The sequence below is a fragment of the Meleagris gallopavo genome, chromosome 4, assembly GCF_905368555.1.
Source record: "Meleagris gallopavo chromosome 4, MGAL_WU_HG_1.1, whole genome shotgun sequence".
Classification (NCBI taxonomy): Eukaryota; Metazoa; Chordata; class Aves; order Galliformes; family Phasianidae; genus Meleagris; species Meleagris gallopavo.
This window is the reverse complement of record NC_139407.1, coordinates 16,378,865-16,400,993: the sequence shown is the minus strand read 5'-3', so window position 1 is coordinate 16,400,993 and position 22,129 is coordinate 16,378,865. Positions and strand designations below refer to the sequence as shown.

General features: G+C 40.8%; 1 protein-coding gene across 3 annotated transcripts in view; it reads right to left on the bottom strand.

Moving 5' to 3' along the window:
* Positions 1-21,085, bottom strand: part of GRID2 (glutamate ionotropic receptor delta type subunit 2) — a 690,924-nt gene extending 669,839 nt beyond the window's left edge. The window contains exon 1 of one of the 3 annotated variants that reach the window (XR_014882859.1): positions 19,757-21,084. Coding sequence is in view for 2 of the 3 variants with exons in the window: in XM_085222277.1 (XP_085078403.1) it covers positions 19,757-19,844 (88 nt within the window). In the remaining variant the exon portion in view is untranslated. Of the gene's footprint in view, positions 1-19,756 lie in introns of all 3 variants that reach the window. The other 2 variants (XM_085222277.1, XM_085222276.1) reach the window with 2 other exon arrangements.
* Positions 21,086-22,129: the final 1,044 nt, after the last annotated feature.

Genomic DNA, 22,129 nt, shown 5'->3' with positions numbered 1-22,129 from the left:
AACTCCTCCATGTTTCTTTATAATCAAAAGATATAAGCAGAGCTACTGTCACTCAAATAATAAAGCAAAGTAAGTAACTTGGCCAATGTCACCCAGGAAAAAAAGAAAATTGTGGAAAGGTTCAAAAAATAAAAATAAAAATAAAAAAAAAATTGGAATCTCAAGTACAAGTCAAGTGCTTTAACCACAATGTTATTCTTTACTTCTGAAGAGCACTGCTAATCTGACCTTGTTTGCTCAGAAGATATTCCTATTACACTGAGCACTGACATTTCTTTCTATTAGTTTTTAAACAGGATCTGATTAATCCAACTAGCATAATAAACAATCCAAGTCTTCCCAGAATATGAATTCATGTGTAATGTTTAAGACATACAATTGTTGGATAACTCTAAAAAAATTCTACAGTTATACTGCTTTTCCTAATACAAAATACCATAAAAATATTCATTATTTTAAGAGGACTTCGAAACAAAGACTCTGCACTATTTCAAAATAAACTGTGAAGTACACAAACTTTTGAAAGCTCATTCAAATTTAATCCTTTTAAATACTTAAAGTAAACTGTGCTGTAAACAACAGTGTACAGACATCTCCATACAGAGAAGTGTACAGTTAACAAATGTACAGTTAGAAGAGTGGCATGGTTAGGATGGTATTTTACAGGTTTACAGTTAGAAAGATTATCATGGTGGAAACACACAATCCAAAAATGAAATGCTCACTCACATCCCAAGCTCACAGTAAAAAACTCTAAAAGGAGGAATCTCCAGAATGAGATCCTTCGCCAGTGCCAGTCAGCCCTTAAATGGAGTCTACGAGAGGTGCAGCCAGGCTCCACCACTTCCGTTCACACAGCTGAATTGCCTTCACCTGTGCTCCCATGGCTGACTCAGTCCTTACCTCAGTTGATCAATCAGAGGTTCAGGCCATGACTCAATAGTTCCCATACAATATTTGATATCATCTGTACTGGTACGTCATACACCTGCACAATACAACTATATACACGGTGGAGAAAGTTAAGTGGAGTTTACTGCCGCAGACAGACCAAGAGGGACAGACATACACACAAGAACAGCTAGGTGAGAAGGATGAGTCTGCAGTTATAGAAACCGCAGATACAAAGCAGGACATTCTTAATAAATTTACAGTGGGCATTATTTGAATGACTAGAAAGGGATACAGCATATTCAGTGGAAAAATAATAAATCTGCACTTCTCCACTCAGACAACATGGCTTATCTCTTTTCTATTAGTATTTATTTATTTATTTATTAATGCTTATATCAATCAATGACTTGGAACTGATTTCCCCCAAAATATCTGAAAGATGAACATAAGCAATGACCATACAGACAATTTACACAGTCCACCGGGGACTATTTCTACATATGTATTATTTTGAAACTCCTCTGATTACTAAGACCATTTTGAATGTTGTATATATCTTAAAGGGTGTACAACAACCTTGTGTAAGCACCCCTTCAAAAATGCACAGTGTTTGTAGCAAGCTATTCATGTTCACTACGTGTCTTAATATTTTCACTTGATTGAGCTTTGCATTGCAGAAATATGACCGTTTTAATTAGCCTGCTATTTGATGGAATTACAGTAGATGTCAGAGGAAAAACAACCAACCAAACAAAACTCATCTGCTAATTCAGGGAATAACCTACAATTTTCAGTTTTACATTCTCAAACTGAGTACTCCAGATTTTCATTGAAATCTGTGACGAAAATGCAAAGTAGAACAATTCCTCCAGATAAAACAAGTTAGACAGCAATGCCAATAAAAACATGTAAAAATAAGAAAGAGGTAGTTCCATGTAACTGCAGAAATGTGTTTATAATACCATTTGAAAACACATCATAGCCAACTTTACACAAGCTAGAAGATGATTGCTTTCATAAATATGCATATATATTTTTAACATTTTTATTATTTATGCATTTCTGAAACAAAATAGCTTGTTCTAGTCAACGATACAAAAAATAATCATTTTTACAACTAACAGTTGTACAGTAAACTTCAAAGCTCTCAGCTGAAATATAGTGTCATTGTGATTGGCCAAGGACATACAAGAAGAAGATTTAGGTTGGATGTCAGGGGGCAGTTCTTTACTGTGAGAGTGGTGAGGTGCTGGAACAGGCTGCCCAGAGAGGTTGTGGATGCCCCATCCCTACAGGTGTTCAAGGCCAGATTGGATTGGGCAACCTAGTCTAGTATTAAATGGGGAGGTTGGTGGCCCTGCATGTGGCCAGGGGTTGGAGATTCATGATCCTTGAGGTCCCTTCCAACCCGGGTCATTCTGTGATTCTGTGATACAACACAATGCAAGATAGAGCATAACCTACAGAGCTTGCAAACTCAGTTTACAAGGCAGACTGTATTCGATGAAGAGATATAACTATCCACATGCAAAAACCAAAGTTCAACGAGTCAAGACAAAGGCTGAGGAGGATATCATATTGCCTCAGCAACTCTAATGTATAAGGAGCCCTGACGGTTTCATTTTGGCAGCTCCCATTCTTCAATCATTGTGTTTCTGCCTTCATGTTAGAAAAGAATCCAAAATTGAACCCACATTTCATATATTCTAGTTTTATTCCTCAACTATAAAATTACTTTTTGTCTCTATTTTTGTCAGTGGAAATATGCATTTTCACTCAAATGAACTAAGCATGGAGAAGAAAAAAAACCATAAGAGTTGCCCTGGACAGACATCTGTGGAGACCAGTCGTCCATCCTGTCTGTCTTCTTTGCTTGTTGACAGCAATTAGTGCTTCAGAAGAACATTAAGCCCACTGAAAATAAACTAAATACTGAATCACATTTTCACATCTTGAGGCAAAAATACCAAAAGCAATACAACAGATTAGAACAATCACTGGAATAGTGTCTTAGTGAAATCTTCACCTATGTTTAAATCTAGAAGTGTGAATATTTCCCTAAGCATTCTCTCTGACTGATGCATTCAAGAATACTCCACGTGCATTCCCGAGAGGCTGCTTATGAGTACTGGCAGCTACTAATGACTTTAGAAAAAAAAAAAAAGAAAAAAAATCAAGGAAGTAATAGATGGGAGGGAGAGGGGAAGTATAAAACAACAAGAAAGAATCAGATAACTACAGATGTGATCCGAAGTTCAACAAAGCCAATGGCATGATTCATACTGACATAATAAGTCATGCTAGAAGGAGTTCAAAAAAGCAAACAGGCTTAAGGACTAATGATACACAAGCATTTCTCCAAATGTTTTGCAGCAGAGGACACAATGTTTACTGTAAAGTTATCATCTATAAGAATAAAGTTATAGTTGTCTTTTTTTTTTTTTTTCCCCCCCCCCCTTTAAATAGCTCTGGCAATGTGTCTCATGGCAATTCATTTTTTCCCCCTAATGTCCACACAGTCATGTCTATCAGACTCGGTTAGTGGCCAAACAACCACAACCTCCAGGGATAATGAAAATAAGGTGAGCTATGAATTACACGCACCACTTAAAAATGTAGCAGCCAGCATCTGCTTTAAAACTGTTGTCCCTCTGTCACATTCCCACTAGAAATAAGAAAAAGAAGTAAGGCAGTAATCTTTATCCTTATGACTGTTCCACCAGGGGCTATTATATAAAAAGAAATAACACAGAAATAAAGTCCATCTGGATCCAGCAACACGTTCGAGTGAACATGACGTCTGGGTTTCCTCAGTAGGTGAGATGAGATGATAATATGTTTTCAGATCTTTGCCGAATAGGAAAAAAAATTAAGTTTGAGAAGATTTCAAGGCTGTAGTCACAGTCAGATGCCTCACTGGTCAGTAGGTGAAGGCAAAAACACTGTTTCACATGACATAAAAGCAAGTGTGCAAAATCTGTTGTGTCACTGCATAAACTTCTTGGCTGTACAATTTATGACTACACGTTAGAAAACTGAAAAAAAAATCTTCTTATCTGATCTTCACTTTTGTTGTGCATAAAAGCAGCTGAATACTGTACACAGAACAGCAGACTAAGGAATAGCGAATTTGGTACTATGCCCAGGAAAATTAGCCCTAGGACCCAAACTGATGCCATACTGTGGAAACGACACCAGCAAGAATCTAAAAATCCTGTTTTATGAGGAACAGACTGATAAATAAGCAATTTTAAGAAGATTTTGATTCTGGCTCCAAAAATTATGTTGTGTTAATAAATATAATCTGTCAGCACAGATGGGGAAAATAAGAGGTAATAGAAGTAGAAACATTTCCCTACATGGTTTCAGGCTAAAACTATTACTGAAGCTTTCTCTCGCCTTTCTGGAAACATGAATACAAGAGCATTGTCCTGGGGCATAAAACCAAGTAAATGAAGTTGACAAGAAACAACAAGACAGCAAGATTACAGGAACTTTACCACAGACCGCTTTTTACTACATACGCAGCACATAAAACAGAGCTGTGATCTCAGGTGGGACTGTACTATTAACACAACATGAACACTAAGCAATGCTGTTAGATGAATAGCAACAGGGAACACGCTACATTTCTTCTAGCTTAGCTATAAGTTTCAGTGACAGCTGTTGCCTGAAAAGCTGTTGCCTCAAAAAATTCTCCCCTTCCTTGCTGCTATTATGCCAGATCCCAACATAAGTACTTACACTGCAACCACATACAGTCATGTTATCTTAAAGGCCTGGACCTCCAAAAAGCCCAAGGATATTGCTTGTAATATGAGTACTCTGATGATAAATGTCATAGTAGGTATCAAACTCACTCTGGAGGAACTGGCCCGAGACAAACAACTGCTTGTGGTAAGTATCTGCCAAGCAACAGAAAACTCTCCTCTTGCTTGGCTTTGCCCCTTGGCATTTCACAAGCACAAGAAACTGCTGCTCTGCATGTGAAGTCTTTACTCTCCCCTGTAAGTGGCATCTGTGGTAGAAGAATAAGGGCAAATTTGCACGTAATGGGGATGAAAAGATATAAGTTTTTTGGAAATAAGAAAGGTAGGCAGTAGCATACACACAGTAGCAGGAGGGTCAAGATGGTCAGGACCATATCCTAGTCTACTTGGAAAGGTATGAAAGGAGGGTAACATTACACCCGCTCCATAGTATGCACAATCTGATACAAAGCTATGAACTAGGTTAGTTACGAGAAACAGCTCCATGGTAGTCACGATACAGGTTACCCAGCACCCAGTAAGCATGAAGCTCCATTGCAGAGGCAAGTTTTCCGGCTGGTGATTGTGAGCTGGCCACTTCTATTTCATCAGTCTATTCTCTACTAAAATGAGTAGAAAAATACATCTTTTCTTGCTTTTTCATTTATAAATCAGATAAGAAATGAAACAAAAGCCTTCCAGGGTAAACAACAACAAACAAAAAAAAAAAAAAAGAAGAAGAAGAAAAAAGCAAACAAAAATCAACAAAAATGCCCTTAAAATATGACAAAGTTCCATTCACTGTGCCTCAGGTAAACATTTTCTATCACAATGGAAGGTGCCTCTCTGTATCCTCTCTCTCAAATGGAATAAAGTAAAATAACTCTCAGTGATAGTACAATACAATGATTGCTTGGATTGAGCCACAGACAGCTAAGAAATCTTTCACTTAGCTTGGCTCTATAGCAGCTTAGGCAAGAAGCTTCATAGGTGATTAATCCTTTCATGTGAAAACCTGGGAAAGCAATGTGAGTTACTGGGGGCAGACTGGAATTGCTTGAGATCTTTACACCTAAAGTAATAAGAGAAAGAGCTCTGATTCTTAAAAAAAGCAGAAAGTTTTAGTTGTACTTCTGCAAGGAAAAATAATAAATAAAAAGCAAAAAGGGCAACAGCTGATATGTTATCTAGAGAAGCCGGTCTTAGCATGTTTTTACTAAGTGGACCACATAGCCATTGCACCCACAGACAGGTGTATATTCGCTGAACTGAACTAGGATATAAAACAACTAAACACAGTCTGTCATTACTAGATTTTTCTTCTTATTCACATCTTTAAATATCAAGTAAGATTTAGCCCCTTATTAATATGAGTAAAGCAGCCTTAATACTGTTGCACAAATCATTTTCTAACAGATACCAATAAGTTACACTGACTTTCGGAACAGCTTCAAAACTGGTCTTATTAGAAGTTAAATTATTTCTGCATGTTCAGTTGAGAGAAGTCTGGGAATGGAGATATTCTGTTACTGAGAACATTTTCAACCACAGATCACTTTCTAAGTGTAGACTGACATGTACAGAACAGCCTGAGTGGTTAAGTGGTGTTCAAAACCCCATAGGAATACTAAGCAAACAACTGTTTCTCAGTCCATGAGAGCTAAATGACAAGGAATGGCTCATCAATGAATCTTTTTAAGTACACATGGTGAGCACACTCCCTTTTTATTTCACTATACAAACTGTATGTGTAGTTACCACTGAATTGTTACTGATGTGAATGAGAAGTGGTTGTAATTAGAAGGGATTCTGCTGCAATAGAAACAGGCATCACTATTTTCATATACTACAAATAATTACTCCTTTATGTGAGCTGAGTGTGTTACTAAAAATATCAGTAGGCAGTGGTTCCCACAAAGAGTTTGTAGCTCCTTGAACTAAATACTAATTTAGAGTTAGTTAGACTTTCTTCACACCGCGACTCCTCTGCTCTTCCTGGGAAATATGGAGATTTTCAAGTAGTACTGATCCTCACTAACAGATGGTAGTAGCACTTTGTCACATCATTATTACATATAAGTTAACACTTTAGAATTTTAATGCTACAGCTCCAAGACATACTTCTCAAACCCCCCAATAAAAGAGTCATTTCAAAGCATACAGCTATAGCTGCCGCTATAGCTGCTGCTGTCCACTTACTTCTTACCATCATGTGAAGCAGTTTTTGAAAGAGTAGTATTAAAAATGATAACATATATTAGAATACAAATCGGTGCAGGGGAACTTATGAACTTAATCACAACTGACAACATCTCTTGAATTGCTAAAACCATGACAAACACAACAAAATACTCCTCCATGGTGTTTACTTCTGAAGTAGCCTCAAAAATCAAACACTGTTTATTCATAAGTAGCAAATATTTGCTTATTCAGTGCAAGATTCCTCAATGTGGAAGGAAAAGAAAAGAATTTGTACTTGTTTTAAAAGGAGGATTTAGCAGAATGAAGGAATGGGGACTACTGCAATGATTTTAACACTTCCAAAGCACAGACACCAACAATTTCAGTATTCCCTTTGTTACTCCAAGCTATTGCTGCAAAATGATGCAAGGATCTTGTTTACTTATATATAAAGTTAGCCTCTCTCTCCCTTTCGTGTTTTAGGTAGAAGTCTATAAACATTGTATTTCCTGAACACACTTACAGTCCTTACTTGATACAACACAAAGCCCCGATTAATTCTGGCTTCAGGGACATTTGGCAGTCTTACAAAAAATGGAGAAAAATTATATCTCTTTAAAAAAAAAAAAAAAAAGCTTAAAAAAAACACCACCACAGTACTTTAATGAACAGCATTTTTTACTCCTAAATCCTGCAGAAGATTATTTTCAGCAATAACAATTTCTAAGTACTATCATTATTTACCTTTCCCCAAGGAGGTATTTACCTCCTTGCTCCATACATCACTCAGTACTGTTATCAGAGATCATTGATCTCAAACAGAAATACATCTAAAAACCTATTATCCCCAAGTCTCGCTGTGCCTCGTTTAAAGGAAATGCAGGTCAGTGGCTGTCTCTTAGTTTCTTTGTAGCTGGGCTAATCAAGACTGATATTGAAAGAAAACCAGGCTTTGGCCTCAACAGCCCAAAGGAAGACATGCTACCAGATAAACATGGAAGCAGATCTGCTCACCACTCTGGACCTTCACTGATTAGATAGCTAAATTTTAAGGCAAACTATGCAGCTATTCAAGAAGAAGAAAGCTAGTACTCTCTCTCTCTCCTTGAAAGACACCACAGGCTTTGAATCCAGAAGCATGATGCATTATTTTCCTTTTCCTTCCTTCCTAAATTAGGTCAAAAGCCAATGGAGCAGAAGCTGTGGCTGTGCGCATCCCTTCCTCCCACTCACCAGCCACAAAAGCTGAGCTTTCCTGCAGGCACAGTACGGAGCAGGAAAAAACTGCTGCACAGGGGAAGATTATTTAATCAGAGGGATAATGCCAAGGCACAGGAAGGTACAATACGCCCAGAATTATCCTGGGAGCTGAGGAGGAAGATTGCACTTCAGCACTTGTTGTTTGTATCTGTGTACAATAGTACGAGATAATATGAAGATAAAATTGATCTAATTTTTCTGTAAATTAACCAGGTGCAATTATCAGCTAAAGAAAAAAAAAAATAAAGATTGTACCACACATATCAAATACTTTACAGTGAAATAATGGAGGCTGGACACAAAGAAACAATCACACATCCTAATCTATAATTTAGTTTCCCTTAAATTCTGTATTATCTTCCACATATATTGTTCTCAACCCATTATTTGTATTACATTATACAATATTATATTATATTATTTGTCTTCTCAGTAATATTTGGGCCAGCCTAGTGCTTCACACCTCTGGATTTCCCAACTTTCCTTATATGTATGCGCATACACCTCCTTTATATACTCTGTCTCTAATTTTTCAAGCTTGGTTTCCAAACAAGGTCACATTACCTGTCACCCTCTTAAAATTATCCTAGTGTGTTGCTGGGGCTCCAAATTGATCCTGCACTCCTTCACTGCTCAACCAGCTGTCACTACTACTAACCACTCCATCCCCTTCCAATGGTCCCTCAGAGAAGGCATCACCAAAATCACCCACGTTACCCCTGTTCCCAGAGACTACCTGCTGCAGAGAAAAATCACAAGAAAGCTTTGGTTCCTGAAGATTGATTCTGTCTTTTACTTGCAAAATCCTCCTCTCCTTGAAGGCAGGCATGGCTGTGGTGTCCCTAAGACATCAATCACCATGATGGCAACAATCAGGGCCGCTTACTGTTCCTTCCCAGCTCATACATGATACTTACCCACTCCCCTCAGCCATTTTGTTTTAAGTAGCTGATATTTCAAACAGGTTGCAGGAGTTTGTTTGTTTGTTTTCCCATTACAAGCAAAAGTAAGAGACCGTTTCCAAGATGATATGTGTTTCTCACCCATCTGCAGGTTGTACTGCAATACAATTCTGTCACAGGAGAGTTACTCCAAGGAGTCACAGAATTACTTATGTAGATTGCTTCTAGAAATTTCATGTGGCTAACTAATGAGGATGTAGATTCTCTCAGACCATTGATTTTATTTAAATTGCTCTTTTAAACAGACTAGAGTATTTTGCAGCATATTTTTCCACCTTCCCCCGAAGGGACTTTCCTTCTACCTAGACGTTTTCTAAAATTGTGCTGTGAAATATTCATACAAACAAAAATGTGCAGGAAGTACGAAATAGTTACTGGTTACTCTGGTTACTCTGGTTACTGAAAACCAGAGTAAAATGCTGGCAGTTGATAAGATAATGACTGTTTTATTTTGCCAATGTAACCAGTTTCACTGGGAATCAAGCATTGTAGGTAGTGATTACACAAGCATTGCTAGCCCCTATTTCCTGTCAATTATCTTAACTCACACTACTGTAACCTTTGTTACCCTGTGTGACAAACCAGGGAAGTACTGCCATCAGCCACACCGTACCTGTCCTGTCAGTACATCCCTGAAGACATATTGATGTACTTTCACTCCTGTGTACACATGGTGATCATTCACAAGCACGAATGAAAGAATTTGTCTCTCAAAACACACCAAAAGATTTGCAACTTTGTTTCCTGGTGTAGGAGCTGTCTGGCTTGCAGAGATCCAAGCCTCCTCTTTCAGTACATCTTGAAATCTTTTGACAGACAAACTTTCTGTTCCACATTTGTACAGCTTCTCACACAGTGGGGTGCCACTGCATGATTTATATTCATGTTACAACTTCCTGCCTTCAAGTGAAAAACCTCCCTAATCTCTGCATTGTCACTTATAAGATAGAAACTAATTTCATCCTAAATTAAAGAATAATTCCTCTGCTTACTGAAAAAGCACTTATTTAAACATTGTATATACACACATGAATACATTCCCCATTGCTAGTTATAAAGCCATAGAGCGGAGATGGCACCTAAAGCGTATGTTTAAAAAATACTTACAGGAAGAGCTTTGGTGAATAAAGTGCAGTAGTGTTTGCTTCTACAGGGCCACAAAGGGGAGAGTTGAAATAGGACTGAATAGTGGGGGACTGTATGTCTCAAAAGAGATCAAATCAGTGGAATTCAGAGTAAGAAAAAGCAGATTTGTCTGTCCAAATAACTGATATTTGTTATGGCATATTTAACTTCATTTGCTTGAAGAGAAGAAAAAAAAAATACAGGAAGCCGCCTCCAAAAGCTATGCCTCCTAATTTATTATGTTGGCCTTCAACTACATAGATGGCTATTGGAGGTATGGCAGTAGAGATTAAGTCTTTCTACAAATGTTCCATTACATGTCGTTCGTGTATAACAGATGGCAGCACAGGGGCAGTCTGACAAAATGGTGTCTGACTCGGAAGTGCATATGAAGCAAAGGTGTGTCACTGAATTCCTCCATGCAGAAAAAACTGCACTCACAGACATTCATCAATGCTTGTTGAACATTTATGGAAATCAAAAACAGTGATTGTGAGCATACTGAGACAATGGATAATATGTTTCAGCAATGGTGAGTGGGTTACCTCTGCTGGTGCATATTTTTATAAGCACAGCATGCAGGTTCTCATTCATCACTGATGAAAATGCAGTTAGTGGTGGTGACTGCATCAAAAAACAATGTTTTGTAGCTGATAATCTGCTCTATCAAATAGTGTTCTTGTGCTCTTTGTATCTGTTGTTTTTTCCACGGAAATAAATAGGAGGCATTACTTTCAGTGTAACCTATGTATTTAAGAATACACAATACAGCTACTGTCACATCCGCCTGCCACGAGCATGAGATATGAGAAATAAATGAATAAAAATAGCAAAAGAGAAAAGACTACATGTTTCAATATGGCTGGTACAAGTGCCTTTTTCTTGCCATTTAACACAGCCCATACCGTACTAGCCTAAACTGGCTTTGCTGAGTGAGAAATGGATCTTTTCTGCCTTCCTTTTCCCTTTAACAACTACCCAGTAAATAAAATGGCTTTAAAATATTCTCAAACATTTAGGGTGAGCACTCTAAAGCAGGAAACAAGACAAAGAGCATGCAGCAACAAATGTCCTTGCTTAATAGTTTTGCCCGCAGATCTCTCTGCTGTGCAATTTCAGTCCAGGCTGTACTGCCAGGTAACTTTCAGTACTGATTTCAGTACGAAACTCTGCAATAGTATCTTCTCACCTGAAAAAGACAACTGGCATCTTTTCCACTGAAAGAGTGGTATGGTGCTGGAACAGGCTGCCCAGAGAAGATGTGGAAGCCCTTTACCTGAAGGTGTTAAAGGCCAGGTTGGATGGGGCCCTGGGCAACCTGATCTAGTACTTGAGCTAGCGGCTGGCAACCTTGCCTGTGGTAGCGGGGTTGGAACCTGAAGATCCTTGAGGTCCAACCCAAGCCATTCTATGATTCTATGTTTCTGTAATCTTCAAAAAACCTCAGTGGCTCAGGAGGCAAAGCTTTACAGCCAGACTAAGCACTTAAAAGACAAATCAAGTTACCTTATGTCATCAAACCTGGATCCTGAGCACAGCATTTGAGAACTGGAGTGGCAGAGCAGGAAAGCCTGCCTGGTGAACACTCTCATTCCTCTATTTAACATGAATGTGCAGAAGTGTGCATTATTATATCTGTGTAAAAGAAAAATGAGGCACAGCAAATCCAGGCCAATATTCAGGTCTGCTGATGTGTCATCCTCTGCTCTCTCTGCAGCTCTCATCCAGAGCTACTTTCCCCAGCACCAGAATGGTGCTACTTGATTTTGATTTATTGCAAGTGAATTATTATAATGAAATCACCAACTTGATTTAAACCTCTGAGAAGGATACGGTCGGACTAACAAAAAAAAATTGTTCTGCAAAACAAGCAATTATTGTTAGGTTCACTGGATATTGGCCTTAGCAATCCAACTGATTATAGAAAGTTAATGATTTAAAAAGCAATGAAGAAATAAGAGATTAAATCCTTTAAATTTGCATGAAAGGCTCTGAGAGGAATTTTATAGCGATTTTCACTGCATATTTTATTAGCTATGTGATATTTTATTCATGGGTAAAGCAAATATAACAATTAGGAATAATTAGCATTTCAGCACAGAGTGTTATCTAATAGGTTAAAATACACATATAATTCTTCATTTAAATTCTATGTCTTCACATTTACCCCTTTCTGGTTCAGAACTTTTCCACTTAGTATAGCACTTATAGGAATATTACACAGCTCCTGGAAAAACAGAAACAGAGAACTAGCGTCTCTTGCCTTTGATATCTTATTTTCTTCTGCTTCTTGCATTTTTACTCAGCTTCCTTTTCTATTTCCTCCTGAGCATATCTTGTCATATACCCAGCATAACTTTCAGGAAACTTTTCCCTTTCATCTTTTTTTCCACCCTACTTCCACGTCATTTCAAAACTAATATATGCAATGGGAACCTACTTTAAATCTAACCCTGCACATATAAATGGGATATCCATCAGATTACAAAAAACTGACCAAAAAAATACAGTATTCATCTCTGCACCAAGTCTTCCACAGTAAGTTGAATACTGTCCAAAAATATTCTAGTAACTATTTTATCCTTTCTCATTAAACAAGTATAAATTTTTATTGTCTTCTTTTTTTTTTTTTTTTAGTGCAACACTTAGAGCTCATAGAATATGCCTTCCTTGAGCTGATGTAATTACCCAAATCAAAGCAGGAACAAGACTCTCCAGCTGAAGTACACTGCGGTATAATACAGAATACCAAACACTGCCTTTGCTGAATTAAGTGTATTATCACTGAAACCAGGATGTAAATTTTGAACCTTGCAGAATTACACCACGCAATTCCAAGCCCTCTCCTTTGCCAAGTTTCACAACCGCCATCCAAATGCCAGTACATTTCATCTGCTAACCTTCAATTCAGTCAGTGTCCTCCATGTTATACAGATCAGTAATAACTCTCACATTAACCATTATTAATTATAGCGGCTGGAGGCACAAGAAAATCTCTCCCTTGGTCTTCCATCTCTCACATAATCATTTGGTAAACAATATCCAGAAAACAAAGCCTGATACCTATAACGAAGAATAACAGAGGAAAGAGTCCTTCTGACACTCGTGGGAAGATAATGACGGACATAAAACATAACACAGGAAAGACAGCCTTTTCTCACACATCCTTCCACTAATTAATTCTATCATAGTCGGTGTTTAAATTACTACCTCTATGTCAAGTACATATCACTAAAAATCTGCATCAGAGAGAACAGCTCTTTCTCTTCTCTGAGCTGCTTCAAATGAATAAGCCAGGCAAGACCTGGGCTCTGGAGGTTTCAACCATGCCTTCATTATCTGGTGTTGAAGATGGTTTAACTAGTGCCACACTTAGCACGCATTTAGCACGTACTCAGTACCAAGTATCACGTTCCTGTAGATCAGTATTGCATCTTCTCCAGGAGCCTACTAGGAGTGAAGGGGCATTTTGCTTTGTCCAAGACTATAAGTTTTGGGGCAGAAACTGGGCTTTGCACAGGAAGACACAGTCCAGAGCTTCATATAACATTTTCTACAGCTCTAGAAGAAGGCCAGTTTCATGCCAACCTCTTCACTTAACAGGAAAGTGGTACCAAATATTTAACATTCACAGTATAGGAAGACAGAATAATATCACAAAAGGAAATAGATAGCACTTGTACCCTCACAAGCCCAGCAGGAAGCTAGCTGCTAGACAGCCAGTCAGCTAGGGTACAAAATGCTCCAGAGAAACTTCAGTTTTCATGCCCAGTTTCCAGCTGTTACAATAGGATTGCTGGCCAACTGAGTGTCATGCTTTAGTGCTGAGCTGTGATTTCCACACTCACTTCTTGGCACTCATAGGTAGCACAAATAAATGAGAATATGTTGGGCTGTCAGAGATGGGTATCAGCGTGAGGGAAGGCACGACCTCACTATAGCATCTATGGGTTGCAGAGGTGTGGAGCTGCCCAGGCTTCAGCAAATATGCCTCTAAAATCGAAGTTTTCTTCCAATTTCACCAGTGTGGATAATTTTTTTTTTATTTTTTCCTCCTAGATTTCAAGTTAATTAAAAAGAAAAAATAAAAAATGAAGGTGACATTTGACTTTGTAGATGCAGACAGATATCCTGATTTGCCTCACCAGCATGCCATCCGAAGTCAATATTCCATAAAACAGGCTATCCTGTCCTGTAATATATTTTTACAGAACATTATTTCAAAGTTTTATTATTTTCTGATATTTGCTCAAAATACAGACCATCTTATAAATATTGTTTCCTCTTTCTATTGATCACTCGAGTCCAAAGAGCAACAGCAGTAAGCTATGTTCACTAAGTTTTATGAACATTGAAGGCATAAAACACAAAGTATATTTGGAGGGTAGGCAGATAACGAGAGTTTTGCCATGCTTTAATACGTAATTCAGTTAATTAGGAAAATTAATTAGAAATTGATAGCCCTGTACAACTACTCTTTTGTACAAATCATTTTTAAAACCATTGCTAGCCTGCTGAAATAAGATCAAGCAACTGAGCAGCAGTGACAAAGAGTAAAAATAGAAACCTCAAAAGGCAAAAGCCTCCAATAAATTTCAGCAAAAAACAGACTGTCATGGCAGATTATAGATAGCTATATATCAAATGGAAGAAAATGATGTAAGTTCAAGTCTATATCTAGGGAGTAACCTAATGGCTTACAAAAGTCATCTCCTGCCAATACCACTTGTTTTACAGGGCCTGGGAGTGGAAAAGAACCATACTTAATGCCTTTGTTCATTAAGTTAAATGAACCTTAGTTGGTAGGTTTATGTAGTCACAGTCTTAAAAGATTTTTCTCCAGTGTGTTTTTCCAAAGATGGCACTGTGAGAATAAAGGCTCTGTGCATCCATAAGTAGTCATCTGAAAGCACACAGCAGCAGCAGCCACAGTGATTGCTATGTCAAGCATTTGTTAGGAAGTCACTTGAAACTGGATGGCTGTTTTGTTTTTTTTTTTCCCCTCAGTCTTTATGTAAGGACAAAGAAGTTGAAATAATGGTAAGAGTTATTTAAGAACATAAAAGGGAGCCGCCTGCCATAGTCAGCAATCCACAGGATCAGTTAAAAATCTTCTGAAGTGACAAAACTAATCACCTGGAACATGATAGACTCTGGATCAGGCCCTGATGATCACTAAGGAACACTCTAGAAAGCAGTGACACCTAACGGCAAACAGACCTGTGGAGGACAGCAAGCCATAGTCCAAAGAATGGAAAATTATCCCTCTGTAGCAGCAGAGTAGCTGGCACTAAAACACATTACAGGGACTGAAGTACTAGTGGAAATTTAAGCTCTGAGTGAGAGTTTAAGAAACAGTGCATATAGATAGAAACACTGAGTTTGTCACAGAATATAGCTGCTAACAAACTCTACTGGCTGCTAAGCCACAGCACACTGTACTTAGGGTCCTTGGCTGCAGGTAGGTTTAAAGTAAGCAAGTAACCTTGGTACATTATACAGCAGGAAAAACAGAGAAATGAAAGCTCATCTGTAGGTATTGCAGGCACTACAGGCACCTACAGATTTAGAATTTATTTTTTCAATAAATCTGTTTTATTTGCTTGTCCTGAGCTTTACAAAAAATATGCAAGAATAGTGACATATAGCGTACATCTTCCAACAAGGCTTTACCAACAGCAGATCAAATTAAATTCCTACTACCAGTGCAAAGAGCAAAACAAGCCAAGTGCACTGTACTACAACAGCTAACAAGACAAAACATAGATGTGAATACCACCAGGCAAAACAACTACCTTTCTCTTACAAACACACTTTTTTTTTTTTTTTTTTTTTTTTTTTCCTTATTGCAATGCCACTACCGCCTCAACAAGTATTAAGCCCCGTGTTGCAAATGCCCTGATATTACTGGTACTTCTGTACTATGGTACAGAAGAGCTTAAGAGCATGAAGCAGCTCAGAACTCAGCAATGCTTAGAGTTTGCTAACACAAGAAATGTTGCTCTCCTGGCCCACAAACTCTACAATCTGAAGGGAAGGGAAGAGCAGACTTATTTTTTTCTCCTGAAAAAAAAAAAAAAAAAAAAAAAAGGAAAAGTGCATGTAATACATATACATATTAAATACTATGTAAATATGTATACTAACATATACGTATATGCTTGATCTTAACATGGGAAATAAAAAAGCTAGGAATAGTACACAGCTAAGTGTCCACGGCTGAAGCCACTGATGAATGTAAAGAAACAACTCGTAACAATCAGGGTATCTGAACTACTGCTGTGCAGTGCTGCATTGAATTAATCTAGAAAAATACTTTAGTGGATTTTTTTTCAGCAAAAACTTTTGCACCTGCAGTATGTAACCACTGCCTTAGGTGGTTTTGCTGCATCTAATACACACGTTTGCATTTATGTTACTATATGCACAGTAGATAAGCCATATGCACATACAAATGCAGTACTACATATGTATGCCAAGGGAAGAAATGAGAATGAGTGCAAAGTACAAAATATAAAAGCACAAGACCATCAACTGTAGAAAACACAAAGCATACACAAATTGTGCAGTTGACAAGGAATGCCACTTAATCCCTGCTTAATTAAAGCAGGGTTCTAAACTCCTGTTTAGGGAGTGAGGAGTGTGGGACGACTGATGTATGAAGAAAATACTAGGCAGCGTGGCTAATCTCAAAGACTTTGGAGCTTTCCAGCTACATAAATCAGAGCGAGTTTTTGAATAGCCTCATAAAACACAAAATCATTGCCATTCCACTCACGACTGTCACATTCTTCCTACAGCATACAGATCATTAGGAAACTTCTAAGCAATCAAGTAATGTGGGGCTGATGAAATTACTCAATCAATGCATGGGCTGAGGGAAGCAATACAAGACAGAATCGCACAGCTCTGACATAGTAACCCTGCCTCTTTCTTTTACATAGAGAGGTGAGGAAAATTGCAGAGGATTCGATTCATTTCAACGTTTTCACAACGGTGCTCAGCGTAGTCGTTCTCAACTGCCAGCTTCTATTTGTAACAGCAGGGCAACAGAACAGACTACGAGCAGCCCTACCCACATCCAAATTATGATATAGAAAAATGCTTATTTTTAAGTGTGCACATTTACACATGCACAGACCTGCTCTAAATGGTAAAAAGTAGCAGCTTAGCATCATTCAGTGGACAGGAATGTGAGAAAGCATATCTCATAGGTGAGTACCAGGCACCATTCTCCTCCCACCACCGTCACCAATTCTTTAATCCCTGCCTTCTAATTCCAGCGCCTTCTGTCATTGTCTTGGGAGCAGCTGAGTTGTTACATATTTTGATACAGTAAACATTCCTTTCCTGTTAACATACCAAAGAACACACAGGCAGCCAGGAAGAGTTAGTGTGCTGCACTGAAGAAGTACCATCAATGCCACCAGAGAAATGATATGCACAGGTAGAATGGTATCTGTTATGACTGCATCTCCCTCCCATACATAGAAAAATATTTTCCACTTGCATTTACTAATACTGTAGAATTAGGGAAAGATACCGCTTTTGCTTTGTTTGTTGCCTTAAGGCATCAGTACTGCCTCTGGTAGTATCTCTTTTCCCCTGAACTGAACATTTTGTTTTCTTCCTTGTCTTTATGAGTCCTTCTGTGGGCAATTTGTTCACAGAGTCCTCTGCTGCTCTTCTTCATAACTCATTTGGATAAATGCAGTTCATTATTAATCTCTAAATATTTTATACTTAAGTTCACTCAGTACAAGTTGAAGACAGAAGGGGTCAGAACACACAGGTAACTCAACACAGGTACAAGTTGGAACATTCGCATGTCTGCCCACTTACTGTTGGCACAGTTCTACATTCAGGTCATTTCTTTGCAATATATTTGTTTTAATAGATTTAAAGCTCTGTGCAACCCATATCAATTTGCCATTTTTATGGCAACATAAACCAGTCTATAAAAGGAGCTAATCCCCTTGTCAACTGTACTAATTGTCTCTCAAGACAAATTAATTGTGTGAGAAGGAACTACTTGGGTATTTTTTTTTTTCCCAGCAAGGATTTACTGCGCTGATGCATCTAACCACTAATGGCATTATAAAAATACACAAGCGGTAAAATGTGTTGCATCCTCAGTATATAACAAGTGAAACAAACCAAAATGCCATTAACGTGAAAACAGAAAAGCTGTCGCCTCTCACGTTGCTGCTGCAGAGCCAAGCGCTCTCTCAGCCAGGAATCGGGGCAGGAAATCGCCGAGAAACTCCCGATCTATTACTCAGCCAAAATTTACCCCAAATCCTAAAATGTGACCACTTTGCTGCAAGCTCCAGGTATGAAATTGTAAGGCAGACCGTCTCCTAGTGTCGCTTCGACAGTTTACAGCTAGGAAAAGGAAATGATTAAAAGAAGTCCTTCTCCCTTTAAAAGGAGGGCACCTAGCGCTGCTTCCCCTGTGCGATATTCGCCGCTCCAGCCGCACTCAGCAAAGAGTACTGACCCCTATAAAGTTGCGGCACCTCAGGGAAGCGGCCGCTCGAGAGCTTGGGCAAGGGAAGGAGGAAGGGGTCAGCGCAGAAACCGTAGTCCTACAGAAAGCTCCGGCTGGCCGGCCGGGCCCTACAAACACCATTCCCACAGAGCCCCACCGGCAGACATGTTTATGAAGCCGCCCCCGGCAACGGGCAGGCACCGCCCAGGGGACCCCCCCCAAGCCCCTAGATGCCCCTTCCTCGGGGCAGCGCTGCGACCGTCGCCCCCACCAGTCCGCGCTCCGGAACCGCCTGCGTGCAGAGCCTACAGATGGGCGAGCGGCCGCGGAGCGGGGGCAGTGCCCGCCGCTCCCCAGACCGGCGTGGGGATGGGAGGAGGAACGGCCCACTGCGGACGTCCTCCGGCCGGAGGAGGGCCGCACGTTCCCCGAGGCTGGGACAACGGAGGGGCACCCTTCCGGAAAGCAGCGGAGGGTGAAGCTCTGTATTCCCTCCCCAGCTGAAGGTGCGGGTGGAGTCGAGCATCGCTATCGCCCCACCGCCAGCCGCCCCCCTCCTGCATCGGGGAAGCCGGGCATCCTTCCCGGCGCGGCCGCGGGAGGCGCCCGGGGTGTCGAAGAGGGGGAGCGGGGCAGGAGCCCTCCTTCCACCCGCCCTTGCGGCCGGCCGCCCGCGGAGGGGAAGCGCTCACGTTGCCAAACCACCTGTTCCGCCGAGGGAGAGAAGGGCGGGGGGGCTTCGCCGCTGTGCTGTTGGGGAGGGGGAAGATCTAAGGTTCGCCCTCGGCCCGGGGCAGGAGGGCGGCAGAGTGAGGGGCTGGTGAGAGCGAGGAAGTATCCCCGAGCGGTAGCCGCGCGGAACCTCAAGGTCTAAAGCACGCACGTACCCCGCTGAAAAGAACGCTTCCCTCACAGCACTAGGGGGAAAGGAGGACGCCCGAGATCCTTGCGGGAAGCAATTACGGGAGTGGATCGAACAACACACAGCCAGCGAGAGAGGGATGAAAGAGAGCGAGGGCTGCGGGGAGGGGGAAGGATGTAAAGGAAAGCTGAAAAAGTGTCCAGCGGCACCGGAAGACGCAGCACCCCCTTACCGATATGAATGATTGAATCTGCAATCGCCGCTTTCCAGGTTCGAGTCCAACAGACGGACACAACCAGGATGAGGGAGAAAACTTCCATCTCCGGCGGAGCTCCAGGCTTTGTAAAGAAGACTCTCTCGGCGAAACGATGGCACCGCGGAGGATGGCGCGGCGCAGGAAGCCCAAGAGTTTGAGGTGCCGGAGGAACACGTAAATCCCGCTGGCAAGCGCACGGCTGCGGCTGGATAAGGGGCGAGCGTGGGGCTCCGGGTGCCTCTCCTCTCGGCGAGAGCTCGCGTCACTTCGGAGGACTCCCAGGCAGCAGAGTTGCTGGGAGAGCCGGCAGCAAATCCATCGAGCCCGGGCGCCGCCGCGGGCAGCAGCCGCCTCTGCCGGTCAGACCATCCTCATCCTTCCGCCGGGTCCAGAGAGCCGCTCGGTCCCGGCGGCTGCACGGCAACTTCCAACCCACACCGCGCAGACACGCAGATACACACGAGCACACGCGCACGCACGCACGCACACACACACACACACACACACACGAACGAACCCTCTCGGCCAGAGGAGCCCCGGGAGCCCGCAGCAAGGAGCTCGCCTTCAGGGAGGGAGGAGGAGTGGGGAAGCGGGAGGGCAGGCGATCCCGGTGCCAGCAGCCGGATTCCTGCAGGAAAAGCCCCCCCGGAGGCCAAAAAACAAAGTGAACTTCAAGGTAATGCGGATAGTAATGCAGAGATCTCCCCCCACCCTCGGCTTAAAAATCGCCTCCCACAACTGGAGAAAAACAAAACAAAAAAAAAAAAAAAAAAAAAAAAGGGCAAAAAACAGATAAATTTGCAAATGAAGCCCAGCGTGCAGGTCTCTGTCGCGCGAGGTAGTGGTTGGACAGAGCAGGAGCGAAAGGAGGAGTGCCCGGAGCACGGCAGAAGAAAGCAATGATGGTCTGCAGGTTGCTTTCGGAGCTCCCTTTGCTGGTGGGATGCAGAGAGCTGGCGGCTCCGGCACCAGCAAGCACGTTGCCTAGAAATGGATCACCTAGGAGAAGGAGAGAGAGCGAGAGATAAGTGCTATCAGCCAGAGAGAGAGAAACAGAGAGAGCGAGCGAGCGCGCTTCTCTCTAATAACCACCTCCTCCCCCTATCTGCAATACGAGGGAGAAACAAAATAGAGCTCTCGTCTCCCTTGAAATCTTCAACTGGGACTGAGGAAGAGACATAGACAGGAGTGCAGCAGCCTAAAAATACATTGGAGGGAGTGGGGGGGAGGAGGGTGGAAAAAAAAATCTTTTTGAAGTGTTATGCTCAGCTTTAAAAAAAAAAAAAAAAAAGAAAAGAAAAGAGAAAAAAAAAAACGAAAAACCCATCCCATTTATTTAACCTTGTAACTCAGCCGCAGGTATCAAGTTCAAAGCTGGATGGGCAATTTTGCTTCTTGGTCTTTGACAACTGAGTCAGGGACACTGCTTGAAGGGGAAAAAAAAAAAAAAAATAGGGACACCTGGCCTCAAGGGGAAAACGAAGACCTAAAAATCTATTAATATGATTTTAATTATCTGTGTTCTTGATGGAATCATCACTATTCTTTAAAGCAATGAATTCATTTCCACCCTCCCCCCCCTCTTTCTCTCTTTAGGTATTGGAGACATTTCTATGGGAAAATATTCACAGTGCACTTTTCATGCTCAGGATTCTATGAATTCATTAACCAATTAATTCTCAGATTTTGGCTGTAGTTAAATACACGTTCCCATTGCACAGATCAAGAATTGCACAGACTGGTTAAGTGTACTTATAAAGTAGTCCAAATCCCAACTTCGTTTCTTATCGTGCTTTTCCTCTGACCTTGTTACATCTAGTTATACTAGAGACAGGATGCAGAAGTCAAAGAATTGCTCTGAACTCATACATATGATCTGATAGTCTTAGTGGAATTGTAAATAAAGGTAGATCATCTCTCTATAAACAACCCTTTCTGAAGGCATTTCCTTAAATATAAGACTTCAGCTAAGCTAATTGTATCTGACTTGCATATTTGTGTCTAACCTGACCTATCGTTCCTTTCAGTCATGGAACTACTTAGCAAGCACACCTGTACACTTAATAAATTTATATATTTAATTCAAGAGGAATGAGTAACACATACTAAGTCAGTGTAAGGAGCAAGATAGAGAAACATGGACCTGTTAGAGTGTGTCCAGAGGAGGGTCACAGAAGTGATCCAAAGGTCGGAACATGTTCCCTAAGGGAACAAACTGAGGGAGCAGGTGCTTTTCAGCCTGGAGAAGGACTCGGGTTGACCTGATAACCGCCTTTCGGTATATAAAGGTGGGATATAAGAAAGAAGGGAGACTTTAGCAGAGTCTGATGTGATAGAACAAGGGGAAAT